This window comes from Cebus imitator, unplaced genomic scaffold (assembly GCF_001604975.1).
Source record: "Cebus imitator isolate Cc_AM_T3 unplaced genomic scaffold, Cebus_imitator-1.0 Scaffold23, whole genome shotgun sequence".
Classification (NCBI taxonomy): domain Eukaryota; kingdom Metazoa; phylum Chordata; class Mammalia; order Primates; family Cebidae; genus Cebus; species Cebus imitator.
Window position 1 is genome coordinate 3,910,046 of NW_016107338.1, and position 23,387 is coordinate 3,933,432.

Sequence of the window (23,387 nt, forward strand, 5' to 3'; positions counted from 1 at the left end):
TTTATAAGTCCAATAAAAATAGTGAAAAAAATTCAGCAAGTATTCAACTAAATACTTGGAATTTGAAAATGGAAAGTGGGGGAGCAGTAAGGCAGAGATGAATAATGCTATTCTTTTTCTTTTCTACTCTTCACCTCTCTGAGACCTTTGCAAATTTCTTTAGCAGCATTTTGTCTGTTTTACCATTTCTTTTGAACTCTACATAGTCAGCTAACCATGTGATGGGCCTAAACAAACAGTATGAATTAGCAGAAAGTGATTATTAAAGTTTAAAATACCTACAATATCTAAGAGATACACCTAAAACAAGTATATTATTATTTTAAATGATTAATATTAAAGTTTCAACCTAAAATGTTTATATAAGTTTTAAGTGAACTAACTTTAATATATGGAAAGAATATTACTTTTCATTCAAATTTCTGAAATATATTCATCATGCAGGTATATTAATAAGTTTGAGGGAGTAAATCGTAAAAATAATGTAGAAAGTGAATTCAGAACAAACTCAAAAGGACCAGAGTTAGAAAATAAAGTATACTTATTGGAAATAAGTATTGAAAGGTTCAAAATGTTTTGAAAATCAAATGATCTCAACCAAGGATATTTAACAAGCTGTTAACTAATACTTCAAATAAATCAGTACAAAAATACCACATAAAAGTAAACTTTAAGATTAAAATAAAACATTGACTCCATTAGGATTTTAAACTTACCTGGAAATCATTCTAGACTCCTCCCATTTTCTCTTAACATTTAGTCTGTCACCAAGTCCAGTGGATTATCCCTGCTTAATCTCTGGTATCCACTTTTTCCTCTCCAAGCTCATTGCTACTACCCTACTTTCCTTCCTTGGATGACTGGAATAAGTTTTTGTCTCTAAGGCTGTACTCATCTTTCCTTCAATTCATCCTTCACATTGTTACTGAAGCATTCTTTCTAAAACATAACTTTGTCTTTCCCCTAAAATATTCCAGAGGGACTTATGTGTAGGCTAAACTTCTTAGCAAAGTGTAGAGGTATTTTCATGATCTGGCTTCTGCCTCCCTCTTGTCCAATCCTTCTTATGTTTATGTGGGAGCGATGTTCCTGTTAGTCTTGAATCCTCCACTGTTTCACATCGCTAGGTCTTAGTTTACTCTGTTCTCTGTCTGAAATGCTCTTCCTTCCTCTCCTTACTTTGGAATACAAACACACTTTCACCTTTCAAGACTCAATGTGAAAACATAACTTTCCTCTGTGATACAACCAGGATGAACTGACTACTCCCTTCTTTATGCATTCACTAAATCCTACAGAATCTTTATTATCATGTCTATAATATTGAACAGCTCTTACTTTACCTTTGGGTTTGTATATCAACCCTCCCTCCCCTCTCTACACACATATACTATATTGTGAACTTTTTGAAGGTAAGGATTATACCTTAAGTTACCATTGGATTTCTGTGTCTAGTTTGAAACATTGCTCAATATACTTCTGTTAGATGAACAAATCTGTCATTCTAACAGATTAAAATACATATATGTGATTTAGCACAATTCTTTCAAAATTAAGAGAAAATTTAAATACTAGGCATGCCATGCTTATTTGAACCCATGGAATTAATTGGTAATCATCTGCTTGTCATTAATGCGCAGAAATCTGTAAATGACCTTAGACAAGTAAATTTTTTCCACATTATAGTCATACTAAGATATCTACACAAAAATGGCCATTCATTTTATACAGACATCATGACTCCCTCGGTTGTAATAAACTGCTTTTGGTTAAGCATTTTAAATGATTTATAACAAATGGCCTATTTATACGTTTCATTTTGATGTAAAAACTCTAAAAAGCTGTTTTATTTTTGTTTTTGGAGTGCACACTTTGAGACAAAGATTATTATTCTGAACCTTTCTTTGAATAATGTACATACTTACCAACTGTAGCATACAAGCTGCTGCCAAAATGGCAACAACTCGACTGGGCTTTATCAAGACATCATCTCGATACAGTGAACCAAATGCAACCTGCAGTGCTGAAAGCAAGGTACACATGTAGAATGAAATAATATTTATATCTATTAAAAGTATCATACAAATAACAGCGACGACTGTCTTTACACACAAAGACATTTGTCTAAATGTGGCATGTACGCAAAAGGATAACAAAAATATCTCTAATTAAAATGCTAGTGATGGTTACTGGCTGACACTGTTAATTTAGTAACAAGGTTATAAATCTGTTCAGTCTTTACAACCCAGATGCCTTGGAAGTTTTACTTCTGAGCAGACCAATCGTTAAGTAAAAGTATGCAGATGTAAAGATAATCTTAACCCTACTTGCTTTCTGCGCTTCACCACTGGGAAATGTGATATAGCTCTTCAGTTCTGTCCATGCCACAATCGTGCCCAGCCTCCACAGTGACCTATGCCTGTCCAACCTTCCTCCACTGCCACTGTTATGAATGTTCCACATGGTTTGCTTTGCAAATATTCTTAACTAACATCTTTCTTTGCCTTTGTATTGAGCACCCGGTACTTCCATGTGGACCACCAATGAGGGGAGCAGCAAGAGCACTGGAATAGGAATGAGGAGAGCTGTAGTCTGATGTCGGCTCACTAAACTGCTCTGAGGTCCAAAATAAGTCCCTTAACTCCTCTGGGCCTCAGCTTCTTCAACTAAGGATTCTTTTAGCTCTAAAACAACATTAAATGATTTATACCTTTATTGTTCCCAGAAAACATCTTCATACACAGGGAATAATCAGTATTATTTACCAGATTTTCTATGTAATTTTAAAAAATGGTCATACTTTTCCTTCCTTTATCCTACATCTTCCATATTCCAGGTGGGCATATTTACAAAGATAAGTAAACAGACTGATAAGGCCCACTTGACAAGACAGATTAGTGATAGGACAGACTGAACTAATAAATTATGGAATAAATCAACATAAAATTATCATCTTGAGGTGATAAAAGTTTTCTAGACTACAAGGCTAGAAGGAATTATTTATTTTCAAATACCAAAAGAATAAGCTTATGTTTTTATGATTGTTGCATAATAGTAATTATTTTGGTGGTTACCTTCTATATCAATGTTCTGGTCAGGAATCTCTAGTTCAATAATATTCATGCTGGATTCTTTCCAAGAACCACTGAACATACTAGAAAAGTAGCCAGACTTAAAAAAAGAAAAAAAAAAAGTCAATGATTATCAAGTACTTTGTCTTCCAAATTATTTTCCCATTTCTAATTCCAAGCAAACTATTCTACCCATTAATTAAACTCATCCATTCTATTACTTAAACAGAAAAAGAACTGCCAAATATGTCTAGAGGAGAAAAGAAATTAAGATAAGGACACTATTAGGTATATCAAAATATACTTTCGGTTTAGTACTATTTTAACAAAAACTAATGCAAATTCTTATATTACTATCTAAATTGAATTCTTGTATTTCTGTTTGAACCTGGTTAGCTTTTTACTCAAACTTACTGTGCACTTCAGTAGCTATAAGAGACCAGACTAGTCCCAAGTCAGTAAAAACAGGATGCTCCCCAAAGAAATTAGGGAAAATCCAAAATTTAGTTTAATCTAATGAGAAATTTCCAGAATGGACCTGAATTCTTGGAATGGTAAAGAATGAAATCTTTAGTTATCTGCCAGATAGCACTCCTCATACTAGAATTACTTTGAAATGGATCAAGTATTAACTTATTTAAAAATGCTGACCCTCTGACCCCGCCCTGAGCCTGACAGCAGCATGGGCCGGGCCATGGGCTCAGAAAACAAAACAAAACAAAACAAACAAAAAATGTTACTGAGTACTTAGTATACAGAAGGCACTGTGAATATAGAAAAAAACAAAATCGAAATTGTTTCTGTCCTCAGGGGGCTTATATTTTAGCACATGGCTTGAACTATAATTAATACAGCTTCCATGAGAGGTAAAGTTTTAACAGAGGCATTCTCACCCTCAAGTCTACAAAACTGCTTTCAGAGCTTAAAAAGAAACTATATGAATCTCATCTTGAAGTTAACAGCAATATTCTGATATATTATCTGGGCAACATACTGCAAGCCAAAATAAATTTGTTCAAAAATACATTTTAAAACACGATTAAAATGTTATAGAAATCAATTCCTTTTCAAATACTTTTACTGAAAGATTTTATACTATATTGTCTTATCAGTAATTATTCTCAAATGGTAAAGAGGAAAAATACAAGTTCCAAAGGATAAAAACTGTTATTTTATTCCAAGTGCCTAGAATAATACCCAGCTTATAGATTTGATGAAAGAACAAATGAATAAAATATTTGAGCCATTAGAGCAACATCATATTCTATTTTGAAAGCTCTGATTTTTTCTTTTTCTTTTTTTTTTTTTTTGAGACAGAGTCTCGCTCTGTCGCCCAGGCTGGAGTGCAGTGGTGCGATCTCAGCTCACTGCAACCTCCGCCTCCCAGGTTAATGTGATTTTTCTGCCTCAGCCTTCTGAGGAGTTGGGATTACAGGTGCCCACCACCACTCCTGGCTATGAAAGTTCTGAATTTTTAAGGTGGGATGAGGGATAGTAATATTTTCAGAACAGAAATCTACTTAGTCTATATACTTTTTGGTCTTGTCTTTACCTGGATATTCCAGGAGAGAACTTTCCATTGACACTCAATGTGAAATACAAAGTAACATTTCAGATGAGTTTATCCAATTTAAATAACCACAGGCAAAATAAACACATTCAATCTTAACTTTAATGTTAAACATTTTCTTCCTAACTTTTCCCCTTTTATCAACAGAAGGCACCAAAATAAGCACCTTATGAAGTAATGACAAATATATAATATCAGGCTAGTATGATACGGAAACCTCAAAATCTCTTTCTAGACCAAACTAAGTTTTCACTAACAATTTTTGCCATTTTTCTTACAGACGTTTTATCAAATGAGGATTTAACCACTACGGTGTCCACGCAAAAGATGACTGTGAAGTGCAATGAGAAAGAACATGACTTAAGAGTTTAAGTGACTACACTGTTACTCAAATAGGAATATACTTACTTGACATAAATATATTTTGTGTAAGCTCCATTCTTCTCCTAGAGCACAAATCTTAATGTCACTGTTTTCACCATTCAGAAATAATGTTTGATAAATATATTTGGATGTACTCTTTAATTTTTTCCTGTTAAAAGAAATGAAAAGTCACATATAAAAGTTAATGTTTTACTGATTTTGCTTATATTTCTAAATACTTTTTTTGTTCAATTTCTATTAAATAGAGTCAACTTATCTATTGTGTAAAAGGATGGGGGATAGTACCTATTCAAATTTTCTTGTGTCTGGAAGAGAATATGAAACTAACAACAGTGGTTATCTCTGGGGTACTCTATTCACGAGAGAGATAGTGGAGAAATGGGGCAGCGTGGGAGGGAAACTTTTCACTACACATGTTTTACCAATTTTAGACTAATTTAATTACCTATTTAATAGATTAAGAAGTCAGCATGTTGATTTTTTGCTTATTTCCTTATTTAGAAACCAGCACTATGAAGGATCTCAAATACTGCAATAATCTGCAACTAGAAAATGAAGAACAAGAGTAAACATTTCACCTACCCAAGTAACTTTAAAATAATTTACATTTAATCTTATTTTGGTACCAAACTATTTTTAAACTACTTAACATGTTTTCCTCCCACTGGACAAATGGTTTGCAACCTTATATCATTCTACTATGTATTTATTTATTTATTTTAGATGAAAGGTTTTAAAAATTGCTCAAAGAAGAAGTCTTAGGGGCCACCAAGGAGAGCTGAGGAGTGAACTGTGAGCATCTCACCTAACTTCAACTACAGCAGCATCACCTATTATATCTATAAACACGCTGGACTTCTGCGCAGATTTAATTTAAAGGAAGACTTGACTGAAAAAATAAAGTTTGAAAATCACTGCTCAAAATAATCTAGTAACTAAGAAAAGGTCCTAGGCAGTGGCTGATCAGTATCTTAAATTCCTAACCAATTCTGACAGCTTTCCTAGTACACAAAACCTTCAATCTCTTTTTAAAAATGAATTGTTTCAGATGACATCCTAAACTGGTGAATTTAACACCTGGGTACTTAACACCTCTTCCTAGCCAACAATAAAAACAGCACAAGCCTTAGTGGTAACAAACTTGGGTTTGAGTCCTAGCTGTGCCTCTGCTCAGTTGCCACAGCTATAAAAAGAGGACATTAACAGTATCCACTTCATTGGTTATGATGAGAAATCAAGAGACAATGTAGTTTCTAGTTCCCGATAGCAGAATGTGCACATGTTGGCTTCCCATCCCTTCCCAAATTACATTAAAGATTAAGAGTACAAAAAGGAGTAAGTCCACACCAGTAGAAAGATGAGGGTAGGCTTATCATTTGATGAGAGACTTCTACAGATCTGAAAGTTAGAAAATAAATTGAAATGAAAAAGAACAGTGAAAGCCACAGCCAAAAATACATTATGGAGGGCTAGGATGGAGGCTAAGCATATCTGCCCATTAGAACCCTTGGGAGATATGCCGGGCGTGGTGGCTCACATCTGTAATACCAGTACTTTGGGAGGCAGAGGTGAGCGGATCACAAGGTCAGGCATTCGAGACCAGCCTGGCCAACATGGCGAAACCTGTCTCTACCAAAAATACAAAAATTAGCCAGGCGCGGTGGTGGGTGCCTGTGGTCCCAGCTACTCAGGGGGCTGAGGCAGGAGAATCAGTTGAATCCAGGAGGCGGAGGTTACAGGGAGCTATTGTACCACTGTACTCCAGCCTGGGCGACAGAGCAAGACTCCATCTCAAAAAAAAAACAAAAACCCTTGGGAGAAAAGAAGGATAAGTTCTCAGGGAAACAAAGGCCGAGGTAAGAAGAGGGGCAGAAAATGAGGAAACTTACTCCCCTAATGGCTTCCCCCATTCTATGAACACAGAGTATAGATATGGAGAGTACAGATACAAGGCAAAAAGATTCCAAGGCTTTTCTAGAAAGAAACAGCACAAAGCTAACGGAAGACCTAAGGCTGTAGTACAGCTGCTGGAGCCCAGACAAAGCAATCTTCATTCTGAAATTTAAAGAATCTGTGTGGGCTGTTTACTCCCAATCCATTCACTCTAAGTCATGGTTCCCAAACTGTATGTGAAATTCACCAGTTCAGGATACCATCTGAATTTAGAGTACCACAGCCAACTCAGAGAGGCATGTGGAATATTTTAAATATGAAGGAAACACGGTAACATCTTTCAGATACCATGCAATCTGCTATCATTAGGTTGTTTGGCCCTAACTATGAAGTATTTCTTTTGGACCATGGGTGAAAATTACTAAAACATGAAAAGTGCTGTGATCCAAGAAAGCTTGGGAACCTCTGCTCTACAACAAAGCATGCCCCACCTATAATCAACTTAGTAGTCTTCTTACTCAAAGAAGAGGTACAGTGGAAATAGATCTATTTACTCAATTAAAACACGATACACCAGCACCAGTTACTCATTCTTAAATATAAGTGGACAAGCAAGAAAGGATTATCTAACATGAGGAAGAATAAGAGTATGAGAGAGAGAGAGAGGGAGAGAGAGAGAGAGACAGAGAGAGAGACACTCCCTTCACCCCCAGAGCATATAATTCAGGGAAAAAAGAGAGGAAAAAAAAAAAACAAAACCCTCTCACCAGTATACCTAAAGATCTGAGATTATTATATTTACCTCATAGGATGCTATGATAAAGGATTACTCAGAACAAGAAAGAGCTTTTAGACAATAAAGACATGGTTGCTGAAATTTAAACAAACAAACTGAAGAATGGTTGATGAAAAAGTTAAAGAAAATTTCCCAGAACATAAAGCAAAAAGACAAAGAAAAGAAAAAAGAGACAGAGGCATAATCCAAGAAATCCAAAATTCAGTTAAGAGGCATCCCAGAAAGAGAAAATAAAGGTAACAAGCAAAAGGAAATTATGGAAGAAATTAATTAAAAAATGTTCCCAAAACTAAGGTAGTATACGAGTCTCCAAATTATAAGGAGCCAACAAGTACCAAGGCCATTAAAAAACCCACACTTAACCACATTCCAGTTAAATCCCAAAATACCAAAGGAAAAGTTCCACAAGTCCCAGAGAGCAAAAATGGTCACCTGAAAGGAGAATTAGACCAGGATCAAATTCTTCATCAAGACTGTAGGCCTGAAGACAATGAAGCAGTGTCATCAAAGATATGAAGATAGTTACATTAGATTTCCATACCCAGTCAGATGAATAAAGTAAAAGACACTAAATTTATACCTAGATATGCACAAATTACCCCCTTTTGTACCCTTCCTTGGAAAAATACTTGTGGATGTATTAAATAGTTCTTAAAATGAGTAAGAAAGAAATACAGGCTACACAAAATAATGGATTCAATCCTAGAGATGGAGTGAAAGTTAAGCCCCAGGATAAGAACAGACAAATCCAGACTGGGACAGGAGGATGGAGGAGGTCTAAGGTTTTGAGAAGGATTCCATGAAAATGTGTTTCAAAATATTTTTCTGTGTTTTTTCAGAAAAACCTGAAACTATGATGAGAGAATATTGTTATTCTGTCAATAAAAAAGTAATACAAAAAAGGCACTGTCCAAATAAGACACAAATAAAAGCAGGGCCTAACTTTAAGCATTTAATGAAATGTAAGAAAAGATTCCATGTAACTGTGAGGTTAGAAAATTTCTTTCTTTGAACAGACAAGGGGTTGTGGCATTGGACCCATCAAGTATGATTTATAATCATAGCACACTACTTAACTCTTCAGAAACCATATATACATAGTTATAACTATGGAATGTTGTTTTGATATTTTAGAGACAAGCTATGGACAAAACACTCAAGATCTGGTTGTAGAACAGTGTGAGTTTTAACAGTCCTGTAAATGTAAAGGTAAAGCATACAGTTGACAAAGGTATAAGGTGGAAGTTGGACCTAAAAGCTAAAACTTCATGAGGTAGTCTGTTGAGATGGGAGAACACACAAGACAACCTCATGAAGCATATACCAGGGCCAACACACAAAATTCAACATCTTAATATTTTCTTTTTTAAACTTTTTTTTATTTAGTTTTTAAGACAGGGTCTTACTCTGTCGCCCAGGCTGGAGTGCAGTGGTGCAATCTTGGCTCACTGCATCCTCCACCTCATAGGTTCAAGTGATTCTCCTGCCTCAGTCTCCTGAGTAGCTGGGACTACAGCTGTGCACCACCAAGGTTAATTTTTGTATTTTTTGGTAGAGACGAGATTTCACTGTGTTGGCCAGGCTAGTCCAAAACTTCTGGCCTAAAGTGATCCACTTGCCTCGGCTTCCCAAAGTGCTGAGATTTCAGGCGTGAGCCACTGTGCCTGGCCCATCTTAATATTTTCTTATACCCTACATCCATACTGGGTTGAATAATCCAAGCATATTCCAGTAATATACACACACTAAATTCTGATATGCATTTTCTGATAAAGGTTTGCTTTAAAATTTTTCCATTCCAGTCCACTCATGTAGTTCATGAGCTGGTACACTTTTTCTGTAAAGTTCTAGACAGTAAATATCTTCAGCTTTCTGGGCCAGAAAGCCTCCAAGCAATTTTCCTGGCATCCTAGTGGGCAGTTTCCTGATTGCCAGCCTCAGCCTACCACACCTGAGCAAACTTTTCCACCATCCAGTGAGCTATAGCCACGGCTCCTCCAACGCCATCTGAATCTTAGTTTGGGAAAGAGCTGGGGGCACCTATTCCAAATTTGTTCCTTCTGTGGCTATTCTGCCTCAGGCTTGGAAGTAGTGACTAATCCATGTATTTTCTAGGGATCTCTTTATTTTAGTGTTTTGTCCTCAGTAGTTAATTCTCTGTGTCTTGTTAATAATGTTTATATTAAATTTTCCCTATTCAAATTGCTGTGTGATTTTTCTCCTTCAAATGCACTGTGACCTTATATTTCAATAATTACATTAAATATAAGTGGCCTAACTACTAATTGAGGGTTAGATTATCCTGTTGGATAAAAAAGGCAGGACTCAACTATATGCTGTTTACATGATATCTATTTTAAATATACACAGGTAAAAGGTGAAAGGAAGGAAAATGAGATATCATTCATACATTTATCAAAAGAAAGTGGGAGATGGGTGATGGATACGATACAATCCCAGACTTCATCACTACTCATTATATGCATGTAAGAAACCTGAACTTGTACCCCCTAAAAATAAATAAATAAATAAATAAATAAATAAATAAATGTGGTAGTGGCTAAATTACTAGGGATAAAGAAGGATGAACATTTTGTTATGTTAAAGGGTCCAATTCACCAAGGAGACATATTTACTGCGTGCGTACATGCTAGTCATTGTGCATTTGTTTGTTATCATATTTGTCAAACCCTAAAAGGCAGGTATTTGCAGGTCCAATTTACATATGAGGAAAATAAGGCTATTAAGTGCAGAATACCGACAAGAAGTCAGAATTATTTTTTGATACAGTCTTGCTTTGTCACCCAGACTGGAGTGCAGTGTGATCTCAGCTCACTGCAACCTCGCCTCCCAGGTTCAAGCGATTCTCCTGCCTCAGACTTCGGAGCAGCTGGGATTATAGGCACCCACCACCATGCCCAGTTAATTTTTGTATTTTTAGTAGAGACAGGGTTTGGCCAGGGTGGTTTTGAACTCCTGACCTCTGGTGATCTGTCTGCCTCAGCCCCCCAAAGTGCTGGGATTATAGGCATGAGCCACTGCACTCAGTCAATAACTCAGAATTTGAACTCTTAAAACTATGCTACAGGCTGGGCACGGTGGCTCACGCCTGCAATCTCAACACTTTGGGAGGTCAAGGCAGGAGGACCACTTGAGCCCAGGAGTTTGAGGCCAGCTGGGACAACAAAGTGAGACCCTGTTTCTACAGATAAAAAAAAATTAGGCTGGGCGTGGTAGTGCATGCCTGTGGTCTCAGCTACACAGGAGGCTGAGGTGGGAGAATGGCCAAAACCGGAAAGGTCAAAGTGCAGTGAGCCATGATTCTGCCAATGCATTCCAGCCTGGGTGACAGAGTGAGGCCCTGTCTTAAACAAGGGAAAAATTTTTCAAAAGAAAAAAAGCCTATGCTACATTGACTCTTCAAAAATGTTACAGGGCCAGAGATGGGAGGATAGCTTCTGCCCAGGAGTCTGAGACCAGCCTGGCCAATATAAGAAGTTGCTGAATAGTATTCACAATAGGGGTCCATTTTTGTAAGTAATTACAAACATTCATACAAAAAAACGGTACAAAAGGTTTCATAAACCCAACTATTAAGTTTTTAACCTATGATTCCTTTTTTACAATATGTAACACTTGCATAGCAAAAATTTTTTGAATGTGCTTTTAAAGTTTAATTTTAGGCCAGGTGCACAGTGGCTCACAATTGTAATTCCAGCACTTTGGGAGGCTGATGCTGGAGAATCACCTACGGTTGGGAGTTTGAGACAAGCTTGGCAAACATGGTAAAACCTGTCTCTACTAAAAATACAAAAGCGTGGTGGTATGCACCTGTAGTCCCAGCTCCCTGAAGTCCTACTTCAGCTCACTGAAGCCTCCTACTCAGGAGGCTGAGGCTCAAGAATCTCTTGAACCAGGAGGTGGAGGTTGCAATGAGCTGAGATCACACCACTGCACTCCGGCCTGGGTGGCAGAGCAAGACTGTTTCAAAAACAAAAAAAGAAAAATCATTTAAAAAATTTCATCTGTGACCCTACCAAATGACCTTTGAAAACAAAAGCAGAACCAGAAAGCCGGCCTCGGGCCGGCTTTCACATTGTTTGTGTGAGTATATATTCTACTTATAAATTACATTCCAGGTAACAAGTCAATATTCTATCTTTCAACTCATCCCCACTTCCCCCCTCAACCACCAAATAAAAAGGTTAAGCAAGCTGCTGCAGCATCCACGATCAACGACTTAAACTACTTAGAAACTTGCAAAGACTTTGTTCCTAGTTAGGAACAAATGTACACTATTGATAAACTTCACCTTTACAATTAAGGAGAACTCCTGGGTGCAATTATTTCCCCTCCACTGAGTGGGCGACAATAAGGGTGCCCTTTTCAGAGATTACGTTTAGTGTCTGTACTAAGGCAACCGGATGCAAAACAACTTACTCTGCGCCTACCCACTTGAGAGAGCAAAGGTGGACTGGGAAGGCCAGCCAGCTGGGCGTCTCTAAGGTTTAACGAGACGCGAGCTCGGGCTTGGCGTTTCTCATCCTCATCTTGGGGTTGCAACAACACCCGAGAAGCGTCTGTGGTTGGAAATGCAGAACACCAGGCATCTCCCAAGGCGCTTCCCCGTCCGCCCGGCCTCGGGCCGGCTTTCACATTCACCCTGTCAAGGGCACAACCCCTCTTCACAGACTGAGGAGCGCTGCACCCCACAAGCGCACGGGGCGCCGGCTCGGCCCCAGACCCAACAGGTTCGGGTGCGGGTCCGCGACCCCACGTACCTTCGAGGGGTGTTGAGGAGCCGCTGCTGCTCGTCCCCCTCCTCCTCCTCGTCCGTCTCCGAGTCTGGGTGACAGTGGCAGAAGGCCCCGCTGCTCCGCTTGCGCTTGTGGCTACCCGGGCAGTAACAGAAGCCGTGGCCCGCAGCATCGTCTCCAGTGTCCGGCCTCCGGGCCGAGCCCCCCACTCTGGCACCCTGCTCCTGCTCGGCAAGGGTTCGCCTCGGCTGGCGCAGCACCCGGCTGCTCAACGATCCCATGGGTCACGGCTCCCCGGGACTTCAGGGAGCCCAGAGAAGGGGGTCTCCCGCCATGGCCCGGCCGCCGCCGCCGCCGCCGCCGCCGCTGCTGCCGCCGCCAGCCTTCCCAGAGTGCAGGTGCCTATACCGCCACGTTCTCACGCGCAGCCCCAACCGTTGCAGCGGACGCTACCGCCTGCATCCTCCGCCCTGCCCGCAGCGTCTAGCCGCGCTGCACGCCCGCACCGCGGGAGCTCGCCCCCTCACTTTCGCAACAAAGCGCGGGCAGGAAGGCGCATGCGCGCGGCGAGCCTCCGGAAGGGGCGGGGCAAAGCGGGCGGGCGTGGCAGGTGGAGCCTGCGCACAACTGGGCGCGCCTGTGAGGACTTCAGGCTTGCCGTGGGTCTGGCCTCGTACTAACCCAAGCTTCGGCGTAGACCTAATGTTAAGCCGTAGTTCACATACCCCTTTGTGTTGGCAAGACTTGGGACGCGACTCAGTCACTCATGCGTTCTACAAAGGTGCCTTGAGTTCCAGGTGTTTATGGGCCTGTGCTAAGGAAGTGGCGAAACCCCCGAGCTATTTGGTCTCCTGCGGAAGCTCAGCACTTGCTAGGGCCGCGCTCTGCTTGATTGGGCGTGGCCTCCAGTGAGAGGGGCCGTAGGATGAGGCGCTATGCTGGATGCTTGCGCTTCCTTAGCGTGAGCCCTCCCCTGGAGTAGACGTGAAAGGAACCCGTTAAGTTATGAGAACGTTCCCGGCACTGCTTTCCTCTCTAGCACCGGTGGGATGTCCGAATAGGGTCTGGCCCCATGTCTGTCGAACTCAGAGAGCCTTCAGGCGGCCCTAGTGATCAGCTTGCATATGCAGAATTTGCCAGCAAGAAGAACGTGCAGGTGTTTCCCACGAAGTAGATGTGGACCACCATGAGCTAGCAGGGATGGGATCATCTCAGATCTTGCCCAATAGGCCTGGAAGGAAGGCAGTGAACTTCAGCACTGAGAACCTCAAAGAGTCACCAAATTCCTAGAGGCTGAAAAAAGAGAAATATATTTGCCTTTCCAAAGGAACTGCAGGTGAGTAGCATGATGAGGTTGAGAAAGGAACCCACAAGAATGCCCACAAAATCAACTTTAGTCTGTCAGGGCCACACAGGGCTGATCCTCTACCACCACAGCAATGACAGTCAGGTAACAACTTTTCTGCTCCCCTTAACTCTTCTCTGCTACAACCCAGACATGGTAGGTTGGGGCAGGGGCAGATTATGGAAGGAAACCTAGGTGGAAAAAGGAGAAGCCCACAGTCTCCCTCTCCCCAGAAACCAGCATCCTACTGGCAGTAGGCCAGACCTGAATTAGGGAAGAAGCCTGAACCGTAAATCAAGATTGGAATTTTGACTGGATTTATTACTTACTAAAATGACACTGTTTTATGACCTTGAGGAACTACATAGTAGGACTTGTAAAACCTAAGAGTATACAGAAAAGTCATGACTCTATTCTCTCTCTGAATTTACATCTAAAGACGGGAAGAATTAGGCCCACTGCATAAATGTCAGTGGACAGTGAGAGGGGAAACAAAGTTACTTCATAATATCTCAAAGTTATGCTGGTTCAAGATGACAAACATTCCTCCAGGATGACCTTCTAGAAATCTTCTGGTGAATAAATGCTATTTGTTTTAAAGTGTTGGCTAAGCTACATATCATTTAAAGATAAAACTTCTACCAAAAAATTCACCATGCTTCCAACGACAAAATAAAGCTGATTTGGAGATTCTGTGGTCTTCTGGGAAGACATTGAAGTGACAGTATGATTTCCTGTAAGTAACTGGAGTGACTAAATATTCACATAAGTGGCTTCTACCAGTACCTGTAGCTTTTATAATAGATAACTAACACTAAACTAAAAAATAAATTCTTATTATTTGACCCACTAAAATACAATGGATGTTATAAAATGAACAAAGAAGGCAAGTAGTCTTACTATAAGCATATAAATGTATTTATACATTATGATATTTGATATAAATGGTCTACTTAGAGTAGAGAGCATCACTCATTTCCAGAGAATAAGTTCATACATTATTTTATGTAATTGAATAGTGTTTGGCATATGTGAACATTAGCCAGTAGGCACACTTAAGACTAAATATGTGATCTTTTTTCTCATGTTGTAATTCCTGTAGAAACTGAGTAACACAAGTCCTTCAAAATTAGCTCCTTTCAGGGGCCAGGATGAAAAACCTCCGAAGGGGAAAAATGGATGAGAGAAACACTATACTTCGTTTTAAAGACAAATTTTTTTTTTTTTTTTTTTTTTTGAGACGGACTCTCACTCTGTCACCCAGGCTGGAGTGCAGTGGCATGCCTCCCATCTCCTGGGTTCAAGCAGTCCTCCTTGACTCAGCCCCCTACGTAGCTGGGATTACAGGTGCCTGCCACCATGTCCAGATAGTTTTTGTGTTTTTAGTAGAGATGGAGTTTCTCCATGTTGGTCAGGCTGGTCTTGAACTCCTGAACTCAGGTAATCCACCTGCCTTGACCTCCCAAAGTACAGCTAGTGCTCGACTTACTACCACGGTCGGGACTGTGGACCGGTCATAACATGATTTGGTCGTAAGTTGAGTAGGCCATATGTACAGTTGAAATGGTGCACGTGGAGATGGTAGTGCTGCCGGAAGCTGGTCTGCACTGTCATACTCCCAACTGGGCAACGTTTGTGCTGCCAGACGTGGAGCAGTCGTGGCTAGCGATTGTGGTCGTAAAGTCGAATGGCCGTAAGTTGCATAGGTGGTAAGTTGATCAATACCTTACTAGGATTACTGGCTTGAGCCACTGCCCCCAGCCTAAAGACACCATTTTATAATTAAAATTATTTTTCCACATTCATACAAAGTGAACTTTTTAATTAAATCCAAGTACATCTTCAGAATGCTTCTAGAGTTGAAAGGCACAGTGCAAATAGAAATTAGTACAATCAATAAAATTTAAAAAAATTAAAAAGTATTTTTTTAGCACAAAAAGCTTTCTTTACATCAAACTTAATTCAGAGCATTACATCATTTCCAGAATACCTACTTTGAAGCTTTCTTTTCCCCCCATCCACTTGCAAGCTGGCTTAAGACATTAACCGTAATAATATAGAATACAGAATGTTTGGCATTTATGTTTGGTACCCAGATGTATGTGATTTGTATAACCATACTTTAGAATTTAGTTTGTTCAGATAAATTGGTTTTGGTATACTTTTTTTTTTTTTTTTGAGACAGAGTGTCACTCTGTCACCCAGGCTGGAGTGCAGTGGCGTGATCTTGGCTCACTGCAGCCTCTGCCTCCCAGGTTCAAGTGATTCTCCTGCCCCAGCCTCCCAGGTAGCTGAGATTACAGGCGTGTGCCACCATGCCCAGCTAATTTTTATATTTTTAGTAGAGATGGGATTTCACCATGTTGGCCAGGATGGTCTCGATCTCCTGACCTCGCGATCCATCTGCCTCGGCTTCCCAAAGTGCTGGGATTATAGGCGTGAACCACTGCGCCTGGCCAGTTATGGTATATTTTGACTACAGAAAGTGATTTCAATAAGATGTGATGAAGGAAGTCTCCCATGAAAAAACAGAGTAAAGATCAACTAATGCTACGGGTAAAACCTAAAAAAAGCAGATTTGTAGATGCTTTCAAGTCTTTGACTATGAAATACAGAAAACTGGATGGGCATTCTTACTAAATGGATGCTCACAATTTCAGATGAAGAATTACTAGCCACTCTAAAAATTGGATTACGGAAAAAGGTGATTTTAGAACAGTCTTCCATTTAAAAAATTTTTCACTGAAAAGAAAATACGGAATAATTTAATATATTTAATGTCTGTGAAACACAAAGTAGAAAGTAATCTTTTAAAAACATGGAATACATTTTTATTTCTAATTTTAAATCTCCATTTATGTCTTATAAATTGAGCTTTGAAATGCAAGTACAGCTTTAAAGCATCGCAATGACTAATTATAGGTGAATAATAATACAGAGTCTATATCCTAGGAGGCAGCTGTAGGCGTTTTAATTGGAAATAAGCATTCTGAGATAATGATAATAGCAGTGTAGAAAAATGAAGTTAAAAAAATTCAGAGTGTTGAGGATCCTCCTATCCTTCTGGGATTTTTATTTTAATCATCTCCTCCACAGAGAACAAGCAGTACTTTCCTGTAGTCTCCGGATGTGTCACCCTATTGAATAGGGAAGCAAAGTTAGTCAGATAAATATATTTAAAAATGAAACACACAGTTCAAAGTCATCTAAGTCAACTTTTTCAAGCTTGGCTGGATTTTTCTTAGCTTTAAATTTTTCTGGTTATTTTTTATTACAAAGGTAATACTTGTTCAGTGTAGAAAATAAAGACAAAAAGGTACATAAAAATCAACCATTATTCCATTATCTACAGACTATTATTATTATCATTTTGATGTGTGACTGTCCTTCTAGTCTTTTTGCTATGTATATAGATATCCAATGTGATAGAACAGTAGTATTCTGTGTTCTGGTTTTTCACTTAACAATATAGCCTATTTCTCTATTTTGTCAAATATTATTCTACATTATTTAATGGTTATAGAATATTCCATAATTTATTGATCACATCCTTCCTTTCCCTGTTGGATATTTATGTTGCTTCCATTTTTCACTATTATAAACGCTGCTTCAATAAGCATACTGTAGTTAAATTTTTGTGTTTTTTTCTTAATGATTTATTCTGGATAAATTTTTATAAAATGGGAATTGCTGGATTAAATGCAGTTTCTTAGACTTTTTTTTTTTTTTGAGACAGTCTTGCTCTGTGGCCCAGGCTGGAGTGCAGTGGTGCAGTCTTGGCTCACTGTAACCTCTGCCTCCTGGGTTCAAGTGATTCTCCTGCCTTAGCCGCCTGTGTAGCTGGCACTACAGGTGCATACCACCATGCCTGGCTAGTTTTTATATTTTTAATAGAGATGGGGTTTCACCATGTTGGCCAGGCTGGTCTCTAAGTCCTGACCTCAAGTGATCCACCCGCCTCAGCTTCCCAAAGTGCTGGGATTACAGGTGTGAGCCACCGCACCTGGCCTGTTTTCTTAAACCTTTTGATATGGGTTATAAAAAAGTCTTCCAAAAAGGTTCTATAATTTCTACATAGAAATTTTTGTGGTCTAATAATTGATTAATTATTTTAATTTTGAATTTTATTTATTTTATTTTTAGAGAGAGGGTTTTGCTTTGTCACCCAGGCTGGAGTATAGTGGTGCAGTCATAACTCACCGTAGCCTCAAACTCCTGGGCTCAAGCCATCCTTCCACCTCAGCTGTCCAAAATGCTGGGATTATAGGTGCGGGCCACTACACCTGGCCTAGATTAATTTTTATTAGTAATTTGTGGGCTCTAGAAAAGATGGAATCTCTGTATACAGAGTTCAAAGTTTAATAAATAACGTTTGAAGTCAATCTTAATATATCCTTGTTGGTACTTTGCCTCATTGATCTGCCAAAGCATAGGATGTATCAAAGCCTCTCACTAGCATAGTATTTCCATTATATGTTTTCTTCTAGAGTCTCAAGTTTCTTATTTACACATTTGAATGCAATATGATTTGGTATTTAAAGTTTCATATTAGTTTAATCTTTGCTGTGAATTGTTGCCTTTGTCAGTATAAAGTGATCTACTTTCTCCTATTTAATACTTTTTCTCCTTAAATTTTTCTTTTTACTAATAGCATAATCTCCGCTTTCTTTATTTTATGTGTGAAATACTATTTCCCTGGTGTTTTTCTTTAAGCTTTTTACATGTTACTGTATTTTAGTTGTTTCTTGTAAAGAGCATGAAGTTGGATTTTATATTTTTATCTAACTAGAGAGTTTTTTAAAATAACTTTTATTTTTTCTTTTGTCATTTTTTCCCTATTATTTACATATTTTATGCTTCTATTCTGCTTCTTTTATTTTTGACAACTATTATTGAATGAGCAATGTATTAGTTATTTTTAATCTTTTCTAGTAGTGTGTGTTTATACACACATATATTTACATATTTATATGTACAGAAATATATACACTAGATTATAGTGTTTTCTTCCCAAGCCAATCAATATATTTGTACCCAATCATTTTAGTGTTGGTATACTATTATATTGTATGGATTTTCCATAATTGATTTAAGTTATTCCCTATTGATTAATAGGAATAGTAATATATAATAAATTATATACTATAAATATTATTGATATAAATATAAATAACATGAAACTGTAAATAATATAAATAATGCTATGATGGAAGTATTATAATACTTAGTCTACTCTTTTCACATTTCATTAAACAATTTTATTAAAATTCCTTCAGAGATCTTTTTATTGTGATAAAAAATATATATATATAATTTGTCATTTTAACCATTTTCAAGTGGCACTAGTTACTTTTACAATGTAATGTAGCCATCATCCCTGTCTATTTCCCTTTTATCACACCCAAACAGAAAGGCTGCACCCACTAAACAATAACTCCCATTCTTTCCTCTCCCTCCAAATTCCTGGTAACCTCTAATCTCCTTTCTGCCCCTATGAATCTACCTATTCTATATATTTCATATAAGCAAAATCATACAATATTTGTCTTTTTGTGTCTGTTTTATTTCACTTAGTATATTTTCAAGGTTTATTCATATATCAGAAATGTCATTCTTTTTTTTTCATGACAGCCTACCATCAAACATTATTGCTTTTTTTTTTTGTTTTTTGAGATGAAGTCTCACTCTGTCACCAGACTGGAGTTCAGTGGCATGATCTCAGCTCATTGCAACCTCTACCTCTTGGGTTCAGGTGATTCCCCTGCCTCAGCCTCCCAAGTAGCTGGGACTACAGGCATGTACCACCACGACTGGCTAATTTTTTGTATTTTAGTAGAGACAGTGTTTCACCATGTTGGCCAGGCTGGTCTCAAACTCCTGACCTTGTGATCCACCCGCCTCGGCTTCCCAAAGTTCTGGAATTATAGGTGGGAGCCACTGTGCCTGGCCACATCATTGCTTTTTATGTATGTATATACATTTTGTTTATCCAGTCATCTGTTGATGGATATTTAGGTTGTTTTGACCTCAAGCCTACTGTTAATAATGTTTATGTTGATGTACAAACTAGCTGTTTGAGTTCCTGTTTTCATTTAAGTATATAACTGAGAGTGGAATTGCTGGGTCCTATGTTCATTCTATGTTAAATTTTTTTATTTTTATTTTTTGGGAAGAGTCTTTACTCAAGCTGCAGTCTTGAAGTGGTACAATCATGGCTCACTGCAGCCTCGATCTCCCCAGCCTCAGTGATCCTCCCACCTCAGCCTTCTGAGTAGCTGGGACTACAGGTGTGCACCACCACACCCAGATAATTTTTGTATTTTTTGTGGAGACAGAGTCTCACAATGTTGCCTAGGCTGGTCTCAAACTCCTGGGCTCAAGTGATCCCCCCGTCTCGGCCTCCCAAAGTGCTGGGATTCCAGGCATAAGCCACCATTGTCTGGCCTATATTAAACTTTCTGAAGAAGTTTGATGCTTAAAGACTGTTTTTCATAATGGCTGCACCACTTTACATTCCTACCAACAGTGCAGAGGAGTTCCAGTTTCTCTGTATCCTCACCATTATTTGTCATTTTCTGGGATTTTTGTTTTACTTTGTTTTTTTCTTGGCTGCACTATATTTTCCCATAGCTTCACTTAGAGTCATCCTTGAATGTTAAACTAGTTACATAGTTCAGCTCTGCAAAATGAAGTTACCTCATAGCCTAGTAGGAAATAGAAACAAATTCCTGCACCCCTTGTAGGCATAGTAACAAAATCTGCAGCTTGGCCGGGCATGGTGGCTTACGCCTGTAATACCAGCACTCTGGGAGGCCGAGACAGGTGGACCATTTGAGGTCAGGAGTTCGAGGCCAGCCTGGCCAATATGGTGAAACCCTGTTTCTACAAAAAATACAAAGCTCATGCCTGTAGTCCCAGCTACTCAGGAGGCTGAGGCAGGAGGATCACTTGAACCCAGGAGGTGGAGGTTGCAGTGAGTGGAGATCGCACCATTGCATCCCTGCCTGGGCAACAGAGTGAGACTCCATCTCAAAAAAAAAAAAAAAAAAAAAAAAAATCTGCAGCTTAAATCACATAATTGTCACACCTCTCCAAGCTCTGAGTAGGGTTCAGAATATTTAATTCACAGATCAAATGCTGATTTGAATACTGCAGTGCAGGCAACCCCAGCTTCTAGGGAAATTTGTCTCACTTTCATGTCCATGAGACTCTTCTGGCACCCCCAAGAAACAAAATCCCAGGAATGCCTGACTTCAAGGGAGGAGAATCAGTTCTCACCACTACCGTGCCCTCTTAGGACTCCTAGAAGTCTGGTGCCTGGCAAAGAATAGTAATTCAGGATAACTAAAATGCTTTCCCATATTCGCAGCACACCTCAGCTGGCCTTGCATAGGACTCTGGATTCAGTTGTTTATCTTCTATCATAATTAGGTAGACGAGGAAATCATGTGCTTAAAAGTATTCATTAAAATGTAATCTCTCTGTCTGGGGTCAACATAAAATAATTACTGTATTTAGAGGGCAAATATTTCCAGCTTCTGTGCTGCCAAAGGTTTAAATATCTGTGTGAAAGAAGAGGGACTGGAAATGTTGGGAATATAATCTTCCAAGGGAATGACATATGCCAAGAAAAGAGGACAACACGTGCTAAATATTAAGGTCAGAGGGGTCCTTTTTTGGATCCTTTCCTCTGGACTTAGGCTGCTGTGACCTACCTTGATGAATGAGTACAGAGACTTTCCATAGAGTCTCTTGAAGTGTGCCCGGATATCCAGCATGTCAATTTCTGCCCGAGAAACCATCACTCTGATGAGGGTGTTATCATCAGTGCCCAAGCCCTAAAGAAGAAAACAAAATCCAAACATATACAAAAACCTGGCTGTTTTTCAGTGTCTTCTTCAGTCTATCAAAACAAAACTAGAGATGACTGTGCTGATGATGTCCTTTGATCCACTAAGTGGCAGGCCTGAGGAATATCCTCACTCCTTATCATGGTATTTACGGCTCTCCACAACTTACTTTTCCAGCGCTCTCTGTTCTGACCAGAAGACACTGTTCTCTGCCTTTCTAGAGCCATAACCTATGCTGTCCAGACACATCCTGCCACCTGCCTCACCTGCAATGATACCTTCTCATGGAGTATTATCCTTCCCTCCCCAGGCTTATCACCCTTTCCCCTCACCGTGTGAAATCCTCTGATGTAAAACTTTTACATTTGGAAGGTCCTGCTCAAATATACCAACTTCTTTATATATACTTTGCAGATTCTTCGCCTCAAAATACAAATATTGGGGGGAAAAAAACCCTTTCCTCTGTGTTTCTACAATGTTTTGATCCTCAACTACTGTCTTACATTTTATCTTGTTATAATTGGTGGTTTGCACGTACTTGCCTAGGCTAGACATTCTTTGAGAGCAAGGACTACGTTTTTTTTTGTTTTGTTTTGCTTTTTTTTTTGGAGACAGAGTCTCACTCTGTTGCCCAGGCTGGAGTGCAGCGGTACGATTTTGGCTTACTGCAATCTCTGCCTCCCAGGTTCCAGTGATTCTCCTGCCTCAGACTCCAGTGCAGCTGGGATTACAGGTGTGAATCACCATGCCTGGCTAAATTTTGTATTTTTGTAGAGATGGGGGTTTCGCCATGTTGGCCAGGCTGGTCTTGAACTCCCGACCTCAAGTAATCCGCCCATCTTGGCCTCCCAAAGTGCTGGGATTACAGGTGTGAGCCACCACACCCAGCCAAAGACTACATTTTGACCTTTCCTGTCCCTCTTGTGATTCTCAGCATGGTGCCTGCAGAGTACGATGGTGGGTTAGGAATATGGGCTCTGGAGCTAGACTGCCAGGTGTTTGCATCCTTGCTCTATTAATTTCTCACTGAGAACCTTGGGCAAACTGCATATCCTTGCTATGCCTCAGTTTTCTCATCTGTAAATTGGGGGTTAATAGTACCAGCCTCATAGAGCTGTTGTGGGGGTATAATTAATCTGTTAAGAACAGTGATCCACACATCCTAAGTACTCAGTAAATATCACCTAGTATTATTAGCAGGCACTCATTGAAGTATTTGATGAATTGAATTGAATCTTTCAGGGTGAAGTTTGGATAGGGGATATAAGTAAGCTTAAGAAGGTGGACACAAGATAACTCAAATTCATTTAGATGCTAAAAGTAAGGCCATTTACCTTCATTGATTTATAAAGCTTTTCAGCAAAATATGCAGATTTGTTCCTCATGCACTTTACTGTTAAAGAAAAAAAAGAAGAAATGAAAAGATTACGATAAGATCCATGAAAAAAGAAAAGTGACAGTTGCTTCCTCTGTTTCTACAAGGTATCAATATTTGCTTTGCCAGGGAGATTTTAGCCAAACAATGTTTCATGAACATAGGCTATGCTGTATGTATTTTCACAGATAGAAAGTACCCTCGATTAGCCAGGCGCGGTGGCTCACGCCTGTAATCCCAGCACTTTGGGCGGCTGAGGCGGGTGGATCACGAGGTCAAGAGATTGAGACCATCCTGGTCAACATGGTGAAACCCCGTCTCTACTAAAAATACAAAAAATTAGCTG

The 23,387-nt window shown here is 39.2% G+C and overlaps 2 protein-coding genes across 4 annotated transcripts in view; both read right to left on the reverse strand.

Moving 5' to 3' along the window:
• The window catches only part of GMCL1 (germ cell-less 1, spermatogenesis associated), a 51,825-nt gene extending 38,793 nt beyond the window's left edge, over positions 1–13,032 (reverse strand). For both annotated transcript variants that reach the window (XM_017522057.2, XM_017522056.2), the window contains exons 1-4: positions 12,496–13,032; positions 5,050–5,173; positions 3,075–3,171; positions 1,926–2,023 (exon numbers count right to left, since the gene is read on the reverse strand). In XM_017522057.2, the coding sequence (XP_017377546.1) occupies positions 1,926–2,023; positions 3,075–3,171; positions 5,050–5,173; positions 12,496–12,752 (576 nt within the window). In that variant the 5' untranslated portion in view covers positions 12,753–13,032. The remainder of the gene's footprint in view (positions 1–1,925; positions 2,024–3,074; positions 3,172–5,049; positions 5,174–12,495) is intronic.
• Positions 13,033–16,621: 3,589 nt separating this feature from the next.
• Positions 16,622–23,387, reverse strand: part of ANXA4 (annexin A4) — an 80,024-nt gene continuing 73,258 nt past the window's right edge. For both annotated transcript variants that reach the window (XM_017522059.2, XM_037736155.1), the window contains 3 exons: positions 23,001–23,059; positions 21,532–21,654; positions 16,622–16,953 (listed from right to left, as the gene is read on the reverse strand). In XM_017522059.2, coding sequence (XP_017377548.1) covers positions 16,894–16,953; positions 21,532–21,654; positions 23,001–23,059 — 242 coding nt within the window. In that variant the 3' untranslated portion in view covers positions 16,622–16,893. The remainder of the gene's footprint in view (positions 16,954–21,531; positions 21,655–23,000; positions 23,060–23,387) is intronic.